We start from the raw sequence: 21,000 nt of genomic DNA on the forward strand, positions 1-21,000 counted from the left end.
ACTTGACAGAAAGACGTACAGACAAAGACATTGACAACTTGACAGAAAGACGTTCAGACAAAGACATTGACAACTTGACAGAAAGACGTTTAGACAAAGACATTGACAACTTGACAGAAAGACGTTCAGACAAAGACATTGACAACTTGACAGAAAGACGTACAGACAAAGACATTGACAACTTGACTGAAAGACGTACAGACAAAGACATTGACAACTTGACAGAAAGACGTTCAGACAAAGACATTGACAACTTGACAGAAAGACGTTCATCCATAAATTGTTGTGTTGCTGTGATTAAAGTCCATATCCCCAAATATACTTGTCATTTTAATCGTGTGTATAACGTTTAAATTGTAAATACACTGTTACTAAAATAACTGTTGTTTTGTTCTTGCATTAAAGGGAGTTTATCCAGAGTACGGCACCTGCAATCAAGCCAGCATTTTCCCAACCTACCAACCTCCAAAGTTGTTTGCGTTGCTACTAAATTTTTACAATTACAATTCAGGAAAAACTGCTAATGAAGAAGTGTCTTTATCCATCTCGAACTGTTCTAAATCAGAATGGGAGACGCCAGATGTAAGTGTCGTCACCTAAGCCGTCTTACTAGTCATTAGCGTATGGCGAAGTGACATGACGAATTAAAGTCAGAACTTTATGAAACCTTCAGAAACCTAGAAGGCTTATCTCAAAAACGGCTCTAGCGATTTTCCAAGAAATTTAACAGTTGATGTATATCGCTGAGAAAAGAATTACTAGCTCGTTGGACACCTGGGGATTACTCTTGTTTGACCTTTCTAATTTTTTAAAGTAAAAAATAGATAAATATAAATTTGGCTTGAGTACTAGACCTATATCTAGAGCCAACATCGGTTTTAAAAGGACTATCGCGTTTGGGAATTTCCAATTGTAAGGCATTATTAATTCAAGAATTCATGAAAATTTTGCGCATAGTCTTCTAAGTCTAGATTTAAAAGCCTATCATTTGAATTATTCAAAAGTAAAAAAAAAAAAAAAACATGGCGTAGTCAGACTTAGGTTAACGATATTATGCATAACTGAGTAAAATTAAAGCTGCTTCAAGTTTATTGAAAGATTATCCAAGCGTTACTTATAGTTTTACGTAAATCTAATAGGAGATACATCTAGATTCTAGAAGTAGATCTAAATATAGACTAGATCTTAAGAATTCTAATTCAGAAGTCTAGGTCTAGTGTTAGATCTAAAGTCCATATAATGTAAATGTATAATGTAAATTCCAATTAATAATCGCAACAGTACGCATTGCCCGCTGTCCGAATAGGTAACATCGTACGTTCACACAGCTAAAGGTGTCCAAATCATGGGCTCGATACCCGGTTTGAACCAATTTATTTTTTTTTATTATATTTGAAGTTGTATAAGTTGTTTTGTTTTTTTTTTCAGTTTTTCTTCTTTTCAAGTACACATTCATTTGAGGATTTTCACTCGAAAAGTTAATCCCAGTAATCTGCTCTTTGTTTACACTTGAATCTTAAAAACCAGATCTAGTTTACTTTATGAAGCATTGTAATTCAGTCAGAGAGAAAAAGAAAATGAAAGCGCTATGAAGAAATATGATGGTGAAGCTCAATAAATGCGTAAGAAATGAAACTAGACATTGGGAAATATTTTGAAATAAATGGACAAAAAATGTCATGGATGCCATTAAGCAGATGACTAAAGATGAAACTTTTGACTTTATGCTACAAACGAAAAGAGCTTAGAACATTGGATTTGATCTACAGTGCTAACAACAAACAACGACCTTCACCTTCACCTAACCGTTAGTCTGCTGGACCGTTGGGGCATCAGTGCGGCACCACACAAGATTTGTCAACCGTCTTTCTCCCTACCTCTCTGTCTTTTGCCTTGGATAGAACCTCTTTCAACGACAGTCCTGTCCATTCTTTGATGTTGTCTTCCCATCGCTTTCTCTGTCTGCCACTTCTTCAAAGGATGCACACACACAAAAAACAACAAGCTAATTATGGATACGCCTGTTTGTTAACACATTTCCATTTGTAGAGTGCAAAGATTTGAAAGGAACTTCACATGTATTACAACTCAGATTGGAACATTGCCCGTGATATACCGGTTGTATGTTCACGGACTTCTGGTGACGCTATGGAACATTGCCGGTGATATACCGGTTGTATGTTCACGGACTTCTGGTGACGCTATGGAACATTGCCCGTGATATACCGGTTGTATGTTCACGGACTTCTGGTGACGCTATGGAACATTGCCCGTGATATACCGGTTGTATGTTCACGGACTTCTGGTGACGCTATGGAACATTGCCCGTGATATACCGGTTGTATGTTCACGGACTTCTGGTGACGCTATGGAACATTGCCCGTGATATACCGGTTGTATGTTCACGGACTTCTGGTGACGCTATGGAACATTGCCCGTGATATACCGGTTGTATGTTCACGGACTTCTGGTGACGCTATGGAACATTGCCCGTGATATACCGGTTGTATGTTCACGGACTTCTGGTGACGCTATGGAACATTGCCCGTGATATACCGGTTGTATGTTCACGGACTTCTGGTGACGCTATGGAATATTGCCCGTGATATACCGGTTGTATGTTCACGGACTTCTGGTGACGCTATGGAACATTGCCCGTGATATACCGGTTGTATGTTCACGGACTTCTGGTGACGCTATGGAATATTATCACAACTATGACGTGATGCATAGAAATAACTCGTCTGAAAAGAACGTACCGAAAGTCTCTATTCGACATCTAAAGTCCAGAGTTTGTACATACTTTTAAAAGAGACACAACCATGTAGTCGAGTAAAAATAGGACAGTCGGTTTGTTCGATTTTATGTGAAAATATGAAATATAAATATATAACAGAAGATATAAGCTAGAAAGACACATAAGGTAAGTAACTAATAGAAAATAACAATAAAAGGACACATTTTGACTTGGGTGATAAAAGAAACAAAATCATATAGGTCTAAAAAGACCGGTATATGAACAACATAGTAACTCAAGTCTTAAGCAATGAATTTCCGAATTTCCACTCTTATTAAAGATGGTTGGGGGTGGGGTAGATGTATGTTTTTTTGTGTTTTTTTTACATCGTCGTTGCTTTTTTTTTACTTTTGGGTCTCGAGTATAGGCTTTTGTGCTTAAGAGGCTTTCAGCTATCTCAAGCAGCCTTGATGGTCAGGACTGTCCAATACAATTTGTTATCAGTTGTAAGCTGATGTCAGAATATGTCTAACATGTGCTTCAGAATTAGTTCATTGCTTAATTCTATATTCATCCAATAATTAAAAGAATTGATTAAATGCAGTTTTCATGTTCCTTTCATATTCCACTGAATGCTTGTCTCATATGTGAACTGAAACGTAATTGTCTACCATGCTATCTACTAATACAAACAGGGTCACTGTGTTCCACTTCATTGTTCTGATGGAAAACTTCTTGTCAACGCCAGATGTCACACGGCCCTGCCACTGATTCGAGGACTTGGCTATCATCTACAAGTTTGGCTGACTCATCAATTAAATAGCACAAGAGCAGAGTTTTTTAATTCAACATTAACACTTGCGTCAGAATTATTAAGTTCTCTCAAACAAGAGGTAGGAGCTCGTTTAGTGTAGGCCTAATAGACATTTTTAATTTTACAGAAACACAAACCAAGAAATAAGTTTGATTTAATTAGTTGTACTGTTCAGATATTTTCAAAGTAAACAATAAATTAACACACACAGTTACACTCATGCCACTGTTATAAGAATAAGATTTACACCTCTATGTCTATTTTCTCAACAGCTCACCTTTATATTGAAACCAGTCTCCGCTGGATATAATCTGTATATCTGTGTTTTCCTTGATAACTACACCAATCAGTCTGATATGTTGATGACATATTTTATATCTGGAGACTTAATAGCTGATGTCAATTTGAACAGAGATAGTTTTGAGGAGTTTATTTTAGGCAATTTATCGGAGCTGAATCTTAACGCAGTGTTTGTACCTGAAGAAAGTCTAGTTGATCCATACTGTAGCACCTCACACCTGGTCAGTGTACTGAGCAGTGCTGACTTCTTTAGTAAGAATGAGGACATCATTTACCAATCTGATCATTTTCTCAGACTTTGCCCAGCGTTGACCTGCAGTTTTGTGACGTTTGACAGGGGCCAATTTGACGTCACTTTTGTTACTAATAACATTCCTCCAAGAGTGAAGATCATTGTTGACGCCAATATGACCAAGGTCAACATCTCTGATGTCGAAGACCTAAACATGGTGCAGATCACTGAGGATGGAAACTTGAACATATGCCATGAAGTACTGGACAGGGAGTTCAAGAGCATCATGTCCAAGAAAGTTCAAGTATCATCACGTGAGACTGGACTCTCCAGAGTTAAATACTTAATGAACCTAATTCTAGTGTGTGTCTCTATGCTGGCTCTGACTCTGACTATAATCACTTACCTGAAGTTTCCATCACTGCAAAACTTGGCTGGAAGAAACAACATATTTTTATGTTTCACACTTTTATTGGCTCAGCTGTTTCTCATTGTTGGCTCAGAGATGTAAGTAGTAGGCCTATTGATGTATTTTTTTCCTCACTAGCTAGTCATTTGTAAGAAAATCTTTTCAATTCCGAATCATAAGAAATTACTTCACAAATGTAGATAATTTATGAAGAGACCTCGCCATTTTTTGGTGCTCATTTTACTATTGTTCAAAAATGTCTTTTAAATTTTACTTGGCTTATGACGAATTAATTTAAGTAAATACTTTATTGCTGATTTTTTTTTTTGGATTAATTTAAAAGTATTTATATAGTATCTTTATCGTATCAAAACTTTTGGTAAGTTGTGGTTTATTCCATCGCCATTCTATTTTTTTTTGGGGGGGGAGGGGGGTCGTGGGCGGGTGGCTTAGCCTCTTTTGGGTCCCTGCATGTTAACATTCGACATCATGACGAGATAAAGTACTTACTAAATATAAGTCTAATGTGTGTCACTAATATGCATTACAACATGAACAGCAAGATAGCATGGCATTGGCTTTATGTTAATGTAAAAAAAAATCGAACACTCATTTGGGGGAACCCTTCAAGTGGGGGCCCAGGAGGATTTTCAACTTTGGACCCTCATGTCCCCCACCATAGCTACGCCATTGGTTACCTGGATACGTGAAATATAACCAAACAATATTTTAACATTTTAACATTTTATGTCTGCTTTAAAACATAATCATTATACACAAAGTCTCTCTTTCAAAAGTACAACAATAGGCCCAGTGTGTACGACAATTGGAGTGTGCATACACTTCTGCTGGATCTGGGCTTTTACCTGGACCTTCATTTGCAGCTACTCAATGTTCAAAGTGTTCACATCAAAGACAAGACCTTCCCATAAATCAAACAGTCTAAAACTACAAACAATCAAAAGATTTCTTATTTCTCTGGCCGTTCCCATCGTGATCATTGCATCTGTTGTAATAATCTCCATGGTGACAACAAACGGACACGATATCGGCTATGGAACTACGTCATGTTTCTTGGATACAGCGATTCTTACTGGTAAATAAATCCTTATAGTTGAGCTTCCATAAAGCATCTAAAGAGATAGATGATAAGAGGAGAAACTCTCACTAAATAAAAATAATGTCTGTTCTTAGTATGCGTTTTAGTTTAGATAGTGGGAAGCGTGGTCGAGAGGTTTAGTACGCTTGAACTTGGCTTATCTTGTCTACTTATGTAGGGGGCTTGAGGTTCGACACCCAACACGAGCAGAGGTGTGTTTACTGAGCGCCTAAAGGCAGCACGGAAAACCTCACAGATAGCCCTCCCCCTCCAAATGGTCCACAAATGAGATTAGACCATAGCGCCCTGAGCATGCTATAAGCATGAAGGTAGCTCTATATAAAAGTTATAATAATTATTACTATTATTAGTTCGCTGTCATGTGTGGGGTTTTGGCTAGGATGTAATGTTAAATGTTAAAAGTAAATGTTAAAGTAAAAAAGGTAAAGTATCCCTTTCAGACCTTGCTATCTATAGGGCAGATGATGTTTCTAGGACCACTGTTAACGAGGGTGTCATGTAGCCAGCACAACGACCAACCGCCTTTACTTTTCCCAACTAAAGGCAGGTACCCATTAAAATTGGGTGGACTCAGGAGCGTCGTAAAAATCCTGAAAATAAAATTTCCAGTCTTCACGGAGGCTTGAATCCAGGACTTGTCGGTTCGAAAGCCAATCGCTTAACCATTCATCCTCCACGCCCCCCCCCCACTGAATGTGACGTTCGATATGATATGAGACGTTACATGCCTATGATATGAGACGTTAGAAGCCTATGATATGAGACGTTAGAAGCCTATGATATGAGACGTTAGGAGCCTATGATAGGAGACGTTAGGAGCCTATGATATGAGACGTTAGGAGCCTATGATATGAGACGTTAGGAGCCTATGATATGAGACATTAGGAGCCTATGATATGAGACGTTAGGAGCCTATGATATGAGACGTTAGGAGCCTATGATATGAGACGTCAGGAACCTATGATATGAGACGTTAGGAGCCTATGATATGAGACGTTAGAAGCCTATGATATGAGACGTTAGAAGCCTATGATATGAGACGTTAGAAGCCTATGATATGAGACGTTAGGAGCCTATGATATGAGACGTTAGAAGTAGGGGTGCACCGGATAGTTCCTCCGGCTCCGGCTTCTGCCGAATATCCGGCATTTTTTACTATCCGGTGCTATTCGGCTCCGGTCGGATATCACTACCGGATAGTAAACCGGATAGTAAAAAATAAACCTATTTAATATGCATAAAGTGGACCTCGTTCCATTAATGTCTGTTGTAGAATGTATTAATGTTTATATTAAAACAAAATAATGTGCTTAAAAATAGAGCCATTATGAATATGCACCAAACATCGTTTATTATAAAGACAAGGTGTGTTAATAACTTAATATAAATAGAAATGAAACTTTATATCATAAATGCGCTTTACATACAGAGCAGCAATGGCTGACACTTTTTTCAATTTGTCTTGACCTTTGAGTAGGTTAGTTAACATGTTAACATGCTACATTCCTTGACTACGTCATGCTGACCAGACGTCTATATAGCTGTGAGAGTATATCTCCAGAGGAAGAGATGAACAACTCCCACCCCTTTTTATTTGTTTAGTCCATCACATTGAGTTTTTTTTTATAGGCAGTTGATCACAAGTTAAATACGATGGACGTAGGTTTAATGTCAGCGTATTGACAGTCTCTAGAGGTCACACCTTTCTAGGGAACTGAGTTTGTTTATTTAGTAGTTAATCTTTATTAGAGGGGCTGGACTACAAGAGCCACACCTCTAAGGTAACTAGGTATATTTCCAGATGAACTCCCTCCCCCTTTTATTTGTTTAGTCCATCACATTGAGTTCATTGATTGACAGGAGCCTATGATATGAGACGTTAGGAGCCTATGATATGAGACGTTAGAAGCCTATGATATATGAGACGTTAGGAGCCTATGATATGAGACGTTAGGAGCCTATGATATGAGACGTTAGGAGCCTATGATATGAGACGTTAGGAGCCTATGATATGAGACGTTAGGAGCCTATGATATGAGAAGTTAGGAGCCTATAATATGAGACGTTAGGAGCCTATGATATGAGACGTTAGAAGACTATGATATGAGACGTTAGGAGCCTATGATATGAGACGTTAGAAGCCTATGATATGAGACGTTAGGAGCCTATGATATGAGACGTTAGGAGCCTATGCTATGAGACGTTAGAAGCCTATGATATGAGACGTTAGAAGCCTTTGATATGAGACGTTAGAAGCCTATGATATGAGACGTTAGAAGCCTATGATATGAGACGTTAGGAGCCTATGATATGAGACGTTAGAAGCCTATGATATGAGACGTTAGAAGCCTATGATATGAGACGTTAGAAGCCTTTGATATGAGACGTTAGAAGCCTATGATATGAGACGTTTGGAGCCTATGATATGAGACGTTAGAAGTAGGGGTGCACCTGATAGTTCCTCCGGCTCCGGCTTCTGCGGAATATCCGGCATTTTTTACTATCCGAAGCTATTCGGCTCCGGTCGGATATCACTACCGGATAGTAAACCGGATAGTAAAAAATATATCTATTTAATATGCATAAAGTGGACCTCGTTCCATTAATGTCTGTTGTAGAATGTATTAATGTTTATATTAAAACAAAATAATGTGCTTAAAAATAGAGCCATTATGAATATGCACCAAACATCGTTTATTATAAAAACAAGGCGTGTTAATAACTTAATATAAATAGAAATGAAACTTTATATCATAAATGCGCTTTACATACAGAGCAGCAATGGCTGACACTTTTTTCAATTTGTCTTGACCTTTGAGTAGGTTAGTTAACATGTTAACATGCTACATTCCTTGACTACGTCATGCTGACCAGACGTCTATCTAGCTGTGCGAGTATATCTCCAGAGGAAGAGATGAACAACTCCCACCCCTTTTTATTTGTTTAGTCCATCACATTGAGTTTTTTTTTATAGGCAGTTGATCACAAGTTAAATACGATGGACGTAGGTTTAATGTCAGCGTATTGACAGTCTCTAGAGGTCACACCTTTCTAGGGAACTGAGTTTGTTTATTTAGTAGTTAATCTTTATTAGAGGGGCTGGACTACAAGAGCCACACCTCTAAGGTTAGAAGCCTATGATATGAGACGTTAGAAGCCTATGATATGAGACGTTAGGAGCCTATGATATGAGACGTTAGAAGCCTATGATATGAGACGTTAGAAGCCTATGATATGAGACGTTAGAAGCCTATGATATGAGACGTTAGGAGCCTATGATATGAGGCGTTAGGAGCCTATGATATGAGACGTTAGGAGCCTATGATATGAGACGTTAGGAGCCTATGATATGAGACGTTAGAAGCCTATGATATGAGACGTTAGAAGCCTATGATATGAGACGTTAAGAGCCTATGATATGAGACGTTAGAAGCTTATGATATGAGACGTTAGGAGCCTATGATATGAGACGTTAGGAGCCTATGATATGAGACGTTAGAAGCATATGATGATATGAGACGTTAGAAGCCTATGATATGAGACGTTAGAAGCCTATGATATGAGACGTTAGGAGCCTATGATATGAGACGTTAGAAGCATATGATGATATGAGACGTTAGGAGCCTATGATATGAGACGTTAGGAGCCTATGATATGAGAAGTTAGGAGCCTATAATATGAGACGTTAGGAGCCTATGATATGAGACGTTAGAAGACTATGATATGAGACGTTAGGAGCCTATGATATGAGACGTTAGAAGCCTATGATATGAGACGTTAGGAGCCTATGATATGAGACGTTAGGAGCCTATGCTATGAGACGTTAGAAGCCTATGATATGAGACGTTAGAAGCCTTTGATATGAGACGTTAGAAGCCTATGATATGAGACGTTAGAAGCCTATGATATGAGACGTTAGGAGCCTATGATATGAGACGTTAGAAGCCTATGATATGAGACGTTAGAAGCCTATGATATGAGACGTTAGAAGCCTTTGATATGAGACGTTAGAAGCCTATGATATGAGACGTTTGGAGCCTATGATATGAGACGTTAGAAGTAGGGGTGCACCTGATAGTTCCTCCGGCTCCGGCTTCTGCGGAATATCCGGCATTTTTTACTATCCGAAGCTATTCGGCTCCGGTCGGATATCACTACCGGATAGTAAACCGGATAGTAAAAAATATATCTATTTAATATGCATAAAGTGGACCTCGTTCCATTAATGTCTGTTGTAGAATGTATTAATGTTTATATTAAAACAAAATAATGTGCTTAAAAATAGAGCCATTATGAATATGCACCAAACATCGTTTATTATAAAAACAAGGCGTGTTAATAACTTAATATAAATAGAAATGAAACTTTATATCATAAATGCGCTTTACATACAGAGCAGCAATGGCTGACACTTTTTTCAATTTGTCTTGACCTTTGAGTAGGTTAGTTAACATGTTAACATGCTACATTCCTTGACTACGTCATGCTGACCAGACGTCTATCTAGCTGTGCGAGTATATCTCCAGAGGAAGAGATGAACAACTCCCACCCCTTTTTATTTGTTTAGTCCATCACATTGAGTTTTTTTTTATAGGCAGTTGATCACAAGTTAAATACGATGGACGTAGGTTTAATGTCAGCGTATTGACAGTCTCTAGAGGTCACACCTTTCTAGGGAACTGAGTTTGTTTATTTAGTAGTTAATCTTTATTAGAGGGGCTGGACTACAAGAGCCACACCTCTAAGGTTAGAAGCCTATGATATGAGACGTTAGAAGCCTATGATATGAGACGTTAGGAGCCTATGATATGAGACGTTAGAAGCCTATGATATGAGACGTTAGAAGCCTATGATATGAGACGTTAGAAGCCTATGATATGAGACGTTAGGAGCCTATGATATGAGGCGTTAGGAGCCTATGATATGAGACGTTAGGAGCCTATGATATGAGACGTTAGGAGCCTATGATATGAGACGTTAGAAGCCTATGATATGAGACGTTAGAAGCCTATGATATGAGACGTTAAGAGCCTATGATATGAGACGTTAGAAGCTTATGATATGAGACGTTAGGAGCCTATGATATGAGACGTTAGGAGCCTATGATATGAGACGTTAGAAGCATATGATGATATGAGACGTTAGAAGCCTATGATATGAGACGTTAGAAGCCTATGATATGAGACGTTAGGAGCCTATGATATGAGACGTTAGAAGCATATGATGATATGAGACGTTAGGAGCCTATGATATGAGACGTTAGGAGCCTATGATATGAGACGTTAGAAGCCTATGATATGAGACGTTAGAAGCCTATGATATGAGACGTTAGAAGCCTTTGATATGAGACGTTAGAAGCCTATGATATGAGACGTTAGAAGCCTATGATATGAGACGTTAGAAGTCTTTGATATGAGACGTTAGAAGCTTATGATATGAGACGTTAGAAGCCTATGATATGAGACGTTAGAAGCCTTTGATATGAGACGTTAGAAGCCTATGATATGAGACGTTAGAAGCCTATGCTATGAGACGTTAGAAGCCTATGATATGAGACGTTAGAAGCCTTTGATATGAGACGTTAGAAGCCTTTGATATGAGTCGTTAGGAGCCTATGATATGAGACGTTAGAAGCCTATGATATGAGACGTTAGAAGCCTATGATATGAGACGTTAGAAGCCTATGATATGAGACGTTAGAAGCCTTTGATATGAGACGTTAGAAGCCTATGATATGAGACGTTAGAAGCCTATGATATGAGACGTTAGAAGCCTATGATGTGAAAATAGATAATTGCGCCTCTCTCTGTCATTTAAGATAATATTCTGTAGGTAAGCAGATAAAAGGTTGCCTTAGTTTGGCCTTCTTCAGTCGTGGAACCAGGGAGGCTCATCACATGGACATGTGTCGGGCCATTTGTCTGAACGGTGTCGCCCAGTTCCAGTCTCTCGACCCAGCTGGTGTAGCCAAAGGAACGCGAGAGCACTGGCGGATCCAAGGGGGGGGGGGCGGTAGGGAAGAATTTTTAGTTATGTTATTAATATATACTAATTATTTATATTTCAACCTATTTTTAGATTATTTCGCCACCCTCCCCCTTTTCTAGTAAGTTGGCCGATTTGGTGGGATGGGGGGCTGTCCAATTTATTTGTAGAAATCTCAGCTTGTTAACAGAATCTATTAAATATCGATAGGCTATAATTAAAACTTGATATTGATATTCCGATCTTTATATTATGTCGTTCCCCTGTGGGGTGGGGTGGGGGGCGAATACATTTACTGCCCTTCCCACATAAACCCTTTGAGTGAGGGGGGGGCGGTCCTACTTTTCTTTTGAAATCATAGTTTGTGAACAAATTTAGTTGAATTACTATATAATTTTTATATTATATAGCTACACTTCTGGTACCTTAGCCGATTCGATGAGGTGGGGGGGGGGATTGCTTCTACTGCCCTCCCCAGTCTGCCCTCTGAGTGAGGGGGGCGGTCCTATTTTTATGGAGAAATCAGTTTGTGAACAAAATTAGTTTAATATCTATATTCTATAAGGTACATATTGATGTTTAAACTCATTTGTGTATTATGTCGCACACAGACTCTGATCTCAAATTTTATCATTAGTTAATATAAAATTAAAAAGGGTTGTACTAGGTGGGAGGGGTGATACATGCAATCGCCCTCAGCCCATCGGACAAACCAATACGTTTTTCTTTTTGTATTTTAGTTAAGAAATTACCAAATTAAAAAAATATGTCACTAATATAATTTATATACGTTATAAATTAAATTCTTTTATCGAGTCGCCCTACACCCCATTGCCTAATGACAAATGCAATCATTAGCAGAAATTATAAAAAGGAGCGAGGATTAACGTTTTCACTCTACCGCCCTCTCCCTTTCCAGACGAAAACATGACGTTTTAAAACAGAATAGTCAAATATGGCGACAGAGTTTATGTAATTGCACACGAATTTATCTTAGTTATTTTAAGAAAAACTTTGTTTTGGAAAATTTAGAATTCCTACGAAATGTTTTCATTATAAGAGTAATAATTGAGATGAGTTCTGATATTATTCCCCTTTTTCCAACCTACTCATACTGATATTTTTCTATTGTATAAATAAATTTGAGACTATAGCTCATAATATATTCTTGAATCCTAAAAATGCAAAATAATTAGAGAAGAATCGAATTGGCCCACATAATTTCTCCTCCCACTTCCGAAATTTTTTGTTTAGAGCTTTGAATTATAGTTCTGTAACAAAACAAAGTTACAAACATGTCTATTGAACAAAATATATCACTTACAAATGAGCTTTTTTTAAAAATATTTTTCGAATTTTTTTTTTCGGCGGCGATCCTCAAAGTTTTAATTTAAATATATGGGGTATCTTATCTTTTCAAGTAACAAATCGGTTGTATTTGCAATGTAGTAAGGGCCTGTAAATTCATATTAGAATATTTTTCAAGTAAAACATTTTCAAAAGGTCATTTTTGAATAAGATGAATAAGCTGTAGATGTCAGGAGAATGCGTTTCTGCAGTGAAGAATGCAAGAAAACGCTTTTGGCGTAAAAGCCTAGCCCCGGACCCCCACTGGGGGAGCTTATAGCGCTCCCCCAGGCCCCTAGCTGTCTAGAAAAAGCCCTCAACATGGCTTTTTTTCGCCAAAGGTTGAGAAACACGTCTTTTTTTTAAACAAAATCTAATATATATATATATATATATATATATATATATATTAGGGGTGCACCGGATACTTTTTGATATCCGGCCGGGGCCGGATATGACCGGATAGTAAAATTTGATATTCGGCCGGGGCCGGAGCCGGAGTCGGATACCCAAGTGTCTTGTTAATAGCTTGTGTTGCTGAACATTTTACGAAACTGTTAAATAACATGTGACCTATATTGGTTGGTTTTATTTTTTTTCCTTTTATATACGTTATTGTTTTAAACTCTGTTACTGATTGATTTATTCAAACTTAACATTATTTCTAAAAATCTGTATAGCATGAGAGTATCTGTGTGTATGTACGATGCCACCAACTGTAAAGGATGTGTGTAGGAAGGTCAATGTTAATAATGTTAGTATATATTTAACTAATTACTAATGTAAATCTCTCATAAGTAAAGTGCAATCTGCCTTGTATAGTGGTCGGATGTATGTGTTAATGCATTTTAGACCAACAACCTGGTCAGATATACCTAGTGAGCCTACACATGTAGTCCTAGTGTAGTGTGTATAGTTGTTTAGGTGCGTGTGATTTTTAGTCCAGCTTACTAATTGAGATTTATGTTCAAGTAACTCGGCACACTTGAAAAAGTGTGGCCTCTAGCCCAACCACGTGATTAAGATTTTTCTCCAAATAAGCAAACTCTTTGTCCGGATACCCGTGTAGATGTTTGGCTTGAAGTCCAGTCCCCTCCCCCCCCCCAATTAAGATTAACTACTAAGTAAACAAACATAGTTCCCTCGTGTGACCTCTAGAGAGTGGTTACGTCCATCGTATCTGACTTGTGGTCACCTGTCAATCAATGAACTCAATGTGATGGACTAAACAAATAAAAGGGGGAGGGAGTTTTCCATCTGGAAATATACCTAGTTACCTTAGAGGTGTGGCTCTTGTAGTCCAGCCCCCCTAATAAAGATTAACTACTAAATAAACAAACTCAGTTCCCTCGAAAGGTGTGACCCCTAAAGAGGGTCAATACGCTGACATTAAACCTACGTCCATAGTATTTAACTTGTGGTCACCTGCCTATAAAAAAACTCAATGTGATGGACTAAACAAATAAAAGGGGTGGGAGTTGTTCATCTCTACATCTGGAGATATACCGGCGCCTTCGACATACACGGAGGTCACGCCTTGATATACCCGCACAGCTAGACAGACGTCTGGCCAGCATGACATAGTCACGGAATGTAGCATTTTAACATGTTAACTAACCTACTCAAAGGTCAAGAGAAATTGAAAAAAGTGTCAGCCATTGCTGCTCTGTATGTAAAGCGCATTTATGATGTAAAGTTTCATCTCTATTTATATTAAATTATTAACACGCCTTGTCTTTATAATAAACGATGTTTGATGCATATTCATAATGGCTCTATTTTTAAGCACATTATTTTGTTTTAATATAAACATTAATACATTCTACAACAGACATTAATGGAACGAGGTCCACTTTATGCATATTAAATAGGTTTATTTTTTACTATCCGGTTTACTATCCGGTAGTGATATTCGTCCGGAGCCGAATAGCACCGGATAGTAAAAAATGCCGGATATTCGGCAGAAGCCGGAGACGGAGGGACTATCCGGTGCACCCCTAATATATATATATATATATATATATATATATATATATATATATATATATATATATATATATATATATCGTGGGCGTAGTCCGGGGGGGGGGGGGGTTCAAAACCTCCCGAAATGAAATCCCCGAAAGGGGGGGGGGGATTCGGAATTAGTGACTGATTTTTTGCTTTGATTTTGTTTATTTTAGGTGAGATTTTAATACTAAACCATCACTTCCCCAGCACAACCAAAGGGGTTTTGAGTTTAAAACCCCCTACCAGGGGGGTTCGAGTTTAAAAACCCTACCAGGGGGGTTCGAGTTTAAAAAACTACCAGGGGTTTTGAATGTAAAACCACCTACCAGGGGTTTTGAGTTTTAAACCCCCTACCTGGGGTTTTAGCAGTTAACTCCTCCTCTTCTATACAACAAAAACAAAAAAAATGCAAACGAAAATCCCCTAATTCCAAGAGCACAGTTAAGGAAGATTTTGATTTTAAAACCCCCTCTAAAATTTACGATAAACCCCCTCTTCAACATAAAAAAAAGCTTATTACGCACTCAAAATATTATGAGCGTAGGCAAAGGGGTTTTGAGTTTAAACCCCCATTCAGAGGGGTTTGATGCTAAAAATACCTCTTCAATATAAAAAAAAAAGCAAATTACAAATTGAGCGTAGCCAATCCAATCGGGGGTTTTGAGTTTAAACCCCTCTGCTACAGATGGCTTTTTTTTAAAGTTTAAAACCCCTCCAGATGGTTTTGAGTTTAAGATCCCCCTACTGAGCATTTTGGGGTGGAAAACCCCCAACAGATGATTTTGACGATAAAACTTCTCTTTTCGATATAAAATCTAAAGCGAACTACAGTCACTTAATTCCAAGAGCGTATTCAAGAGAGGTTACACATTTTTACCAGTGGCAGGGCTCCATTAATAAACTGCAGTGAATAGTCATCTGCCGAAATTGAAAAACACTAAATGTGGCTCAACAAAGATGGCTAAGACAGATTTTAGGAGTCAGTTATAGAGATCTGATCTAAATCAAGGAAATTCCATGCCGAACTGGGAGTCGACCCCTTAGTAAGATTGTGAGAGAGCGACGCATGAGGTTTAAGGGACATGTTCTCCGACAAAATGAATTACGCATAAGAAGAGTTGCAATGATATCCTAGTACAACTTGACGCCACTCATTCATGGAGGTCCTCATGGCAGGTGGGAAGAGGCTTTAGACATTACCAGTGACAGATTTTTATGGAAACAGCTTGAAGGCAAATGCGCCGAACGTCGCGGGAGGGTCTAAGTCAGTAAGAATAGCACATTAGGTTTTTGAAATAAAACTTTTTAATAGCAGGAAAATGCAGTGCATATACCTCAGAATATGCATTTTGTTGGCTTTCAATACCAGAAATAGTGCTTGGCGGCGGGGCGAAAAGCTGGGAGAGCTCCTAGCACTCCTACAGTCCCCATTGCTAATAATGGAGGGGAATCTATAATTTTTCCACTAACTCATGGAAGAGCCTATTCTAGGGCACAATAAACGTCTTCCGAAAGAATGAAGGGTCAGAATGTAATAAAGATTATGTAGACACACACATAAATACATATAAAAAAAATTCGCGGTGGGGGGGGGGTCGGAAAAAAACATATATCAGTGGTTCCCAAACATTTTTGTCTCGTAGACCCCTTAGCATGCTTTCTGGTTTTCGGTAGACCCCCATGTTTAACTTGCAAATTTTTTTCTAATTCATCAACATTTTTTTTTAACTAATTTTTATCTGTAGTGAGTTGAAGAGTGAAAATGTAATTTAAAGCTACATACAAAGTTCTAGAGATCTATCTTTTTTTATTAATAAAATTCAAATTGAAACCAATTAGAATAACAATCAATATGTATTGCTGGAATCACCAACCATACTGAAAAGATCTTTGCCAGTTTATGATCCGTTGCTATGGATATTAGTCTATGTTTCAAATAGGAATTTGTTGTTCTATGAAGTAGTGCTTCAAACATTAAATATTAATTAATTAATTAGCCTTAAGTATTATTGTAAAAGTTTTTGCAAAGAGCTGTTTATCGTGTATTTCTTGATATTTCACGTGTGGATCAAATATTGAGCACGCGAAGATGTTATCGCTAATAGGAGAAAGAGCGAAGCCAGTAAGCTTCGAGCAGGAAGGGCTTATAAGTCTTGGCTGGCTACTCACCTAGCAGAAGTACAACTGAACTCAAAACTCTGTTGCCTTGCAACTCAGACATTAGAAAGTTTACAGCACACATCACTACACCCTGTAAGAACCTGTGACACCCCTGATCCCCAAACTGTATGTATAGGCCTATAAGTCGTTTGCAAAGAATTACATAATAAGCTTTTAATTTCATAACTCATGCCACCGACGTGTCCTTGAACTGTAGAGTTGCTTAAAGCAATTCTTTTAATATTAGATGTTGGTTTGTGTTAAACAGTTTTAAAAACTACAACTACAGTATATATATATATATATATATATATATATATATATATATATATATATATATATATATGCTGTACGCGCGTTTATGCTTAGGGTTAGGGTTTACTGGGCGTTAGGGTAAGGGTTTGGAAAAAAATCGCCCCCCACTCCAAAGTTCTGGATCCGCAAGTGCGCAGCAAGATCCGATACAGTTTGGGATCAGTGGGGTCGTTGGCTTTGCCAGGGTGTAACACTGTGTTCTGCAAACTGCCTAATTGTCAAGGGCTTCTGATTTTTTCCTCAGGGTTGACTCCCGAGGCCTTTTCCATGTTTAGGTAGAACCGTACGCAGCGAAGGTTTAGACTCAATTTTTTTTCCTTGCCTTGATTGGTGGTTGTGGAGGTCAGTAGTTGGACTAGTCAGAGGCTATTTGAGACGTCATAAGCATTGTATAGCTAGTAAATTGCTTATATTCATTACCATTTCTGGCAAATAATAACCTAACGGAACCATAATCAGCATAGTACAGAACATCGTAGCCTTTGTAAAATAAAATAGTTTTAACAAGATAAGGTATATTATTTAGCTTTGCAAAACAAATTCACATCATTAACTATAACTCTTTATTTCTTTAGCTCTTTCAGTCGTTGTCCCTCTTGCACTCATCGTGATCATCAACCTGCTGTTTCTCTTCATTACTATTGGAACTATTTATAAAATTCGCAAATTTCAGTCTTTAGAGGCCAACAGGAAAGACAACCTTAAAAATCTATTCATCTACATCAAGTTATCTTCCATGACTGGAGGTTTTTGGCTACTAGGAATCATTGCAACTGCTACCCAAAGTGATATCATAGAGTTAGTAACATATTGATTCCATTATTTGTGGGTATGCGTGAGGAAAACGTTTATTTGTATTTAACACACATGATATGATAGTTCAATGTAAATAACTTATTAGGCTTCGTTTAACGAAAATAGCGTAAAGATCACTTTCTTTAAGCCTTGTTTAGTGTTTGTAGATGTACTCATTTTACTTCTACTTTTGAATGCGTAGATTTTATCATTTTACCTCTACTTTTGTCGTCTTTTGTGTGCGTAGATTTAGTCATTTTAGCTCTACTTTTGTGTGCGTAGATTTTGCCATTTTAGCTCTACTTTTGTGTATGTAAACTTCACCCTATTATTTCTACTGTCATTGGTTTCATCTTAAACATATTTATTTTTCAGATTTATTTCCATTCTACTCAATGGCCTGCAAGGTTGTTTTATTTTCTTATCTTACATATGTAACAGACGAGTACTGAGTCTGTATCTACCTGAGCAGAAACCAGAAAAGACAAGCATTGTTTCTACCAATATGTCGTCAGAACTTAAATGTATATCTCAGTAGGCTAGGTCACCGCAGATCCATTTTAGAAAATTCGTTTTGATATTTTTTGGCCAATGTCCCAAGTAAATTAATAAAAATAATTACCCAATTATATTTTTTTTTGTGTGGTTAACTAAACAAAAATATAAAGTATCATAAAATTTGATCATTTCAAATTAGTACAAAAAATTTTATCACAGACGTATAGGCCTGCATTGAAGAGCTAATCACAGATGTGGATACATGAGAACTTCCTTCATGCGGCTCTTGAAACTTTCCATGACGTTGTACTGTCCACAGTGTGGTGAAGACGACCAAGGAAAATATCTGATGTTAGAAATATTTATTGATAGTGTAAATTGCGAGTGTGTATTAAAAATTAGAGTTTCCAATCTTTTTCAACAATGGAGACCTGGATTAACCCATCTCAGATATTGTATTGGATATAAAAATAAAAAACATTGAAAATAATAAGAACTAGAGAAATTTTTTGATTCAGTGATGTAGCTATAGAAATTTACCATCATTTAGGGCCGGAGGGCTTGACCTCTTTGGAGCCTTTGCATTTTGCTTAATATTTAATGTAAAAAAACTATTTGAACACCCAGTTGGGGCCCAGGGGGATTTTCAAATTTTCACCCGACCCCATCCTTAGCTACGCCATTGTTTTGATTTCATAATAAAAATCAGAATTATATATGTAATTTCATTCTCTTGAAGTTAGTCTTTTTTTTTCTTCTGACAAAGTATTGATATGTATGGATAGAATTGTTAGTGGGTTTTTTTTTTATTAAGAAGACATAAAGGAGTTGAAAGTAAAGTTTCACATTGACTTTCATTGGGATAGTATTAAACCTAAAGATGATTTCACGGAGATAGAGGGAGAAACAGAGAAAATACTGAATTATGAGATTAAGGCAAAACTTTGTTCGATGTAATAGCCTGTCAGGGTCGCTTGAATAAAAGCACCAAAAGAGCTAACAACACAAACCTTTACAAAAAGAATAAGAAGAATTAGAAAAATGGGAATCAAATTGGAGCATGTCTTTCCACCCAGAAAAATGCCAGATAACAAAAAAAAACTAAAAGAAATAAAAACTACTAACTTTATTCACGGTAAATCAGTCACACAGACTAAAAGCTCAAAATATCTAGTTGTAATAATAAATGAAAAGTTATCACGGAATCCCCATATTGATGAAACTATTTTAAAAATCTAGCAAAACATTGAGTTTATTACAAGAAAGTTTTACAAATCGAGCAAGAACATGAAACTAAAATGCTTTTAATTTTAGTTAGGCAAATATTAGAATATGCTTCCTCTGTTTGGGATCCCTCAACTCAAGAAAGCATAAAGAAACTAGAACAAATACAAAATAGAGCAGTGAGAGCTATAACAGACAAATATTCCAATTTCATGAGAGAGTAACACCATAAGTCAAATCCCTGAACATAGAGACACTTTGGACAGAAGAATACAAAGTAAACTAGCTATAGGCCTAATACATAAAACACTAAACCATCATTTACAAATAGAAAAACAAAACCTAATGAAGTACACAAAGATGATTTGATTTAGATTTTTGATTTGAGGCACATCGGCACAATTTAGGCCATGTCGTGCCTGCAGTCCCTTAAGGACTACTCTCTCTCTAAACAACAAGGGCCAGATTCTATACAGTCATATCATTAAAATCAAGGTCTATTCACAGTTAAAATAGTAAAGGTAGTAAAAATTTAAATACTTGGTAAAAATCTAATGTAAATAGTGCATGTTCACAAATTCATAAATCAGATCTTCGTAGATAGCCCCACTTCCCGGATAAAGCCCAGTACCTTCTCAGGGTCGACATTATCAAATAGTGTTTTTAAATTAGTGGCTCTAAAATATTTCGCCCTGACATCCTGGTATCTGGGGCAATCAACGAGGATATGTTCCACGGTGAGGCGAGAGTCACAGTACTCACAAATTTGGGGCTCCTCTCTCTTCAGTACAAAAGAGTGCGTGATGTAGGTGTGGCCAATCCTAAGTCTGGACATGGTCGTGCTACCACGCCTTGTCAGACCCTTAGATGTGGGCTGCCACCTGACATCCGCCACAATCTGCCTGAGTTTACTGTGAGTCTCAGCCTCCCATCGGTTCTGCCACTCTCGATAGGTGGCAGAGGCAATACTTTGTCTCAGGTCCGAGCTGGGAACATGGGTTCCTGACACAGCATGATTTAGGGCTCTCTTTGCTTCTCTGTCTGCGGCTTCGTT

General features: G+C 37.6%; 1 protein-coding gene across 1 annotated transcript; it reads left to right on the forward strand.

The window, feature by feature from the left end:
- The first annotated feature begins 1,026 nt into the window (after window positions 1–1,026).
- LOC106079150 (adhesion G protein-coupled receptor E2-like) lies at window positions 1,027–19,396 on the forward strand. The gene is made up of 6 exons (XM_056019810.1): window positions 1,027–1,361; window positions 3,433–3,630; window positions 3,824–4,590; window positions 5,290–5,588; window positions 18,005–18,227; window positions 18,600–19,396. The coding sequence occupies exons 3-6, from the start codon at window positions 3,908–3,910 to the stop codon at window positions 18,760–18,762; spliced, it is 1,368 nt and encodes a 455-aa protein (XP_055875785.1). The 5' UTR covers window positions 1,027–1,361; window positions 3,433–3,630; window positions 3,824–3,907; the 3' UTR covers window positions 18,763–19,396.
- Window positions 19,397–21,000: the final 1,604 nt, after the last annotated feature.

Source organism: Biomphalaria glabrata, chromosome 2 (genome assembly GCF_947242115.1).
Source record: "Biomphalaria glabrata chromosome 2, xgBioGlab47.1, whole genome shotgun sequence".
NCBI lineage: Eukaryota > Metazoa > Mollusca > Gastropoda > Planorbidae > Biomphalaria > Biomphalaria glabrata.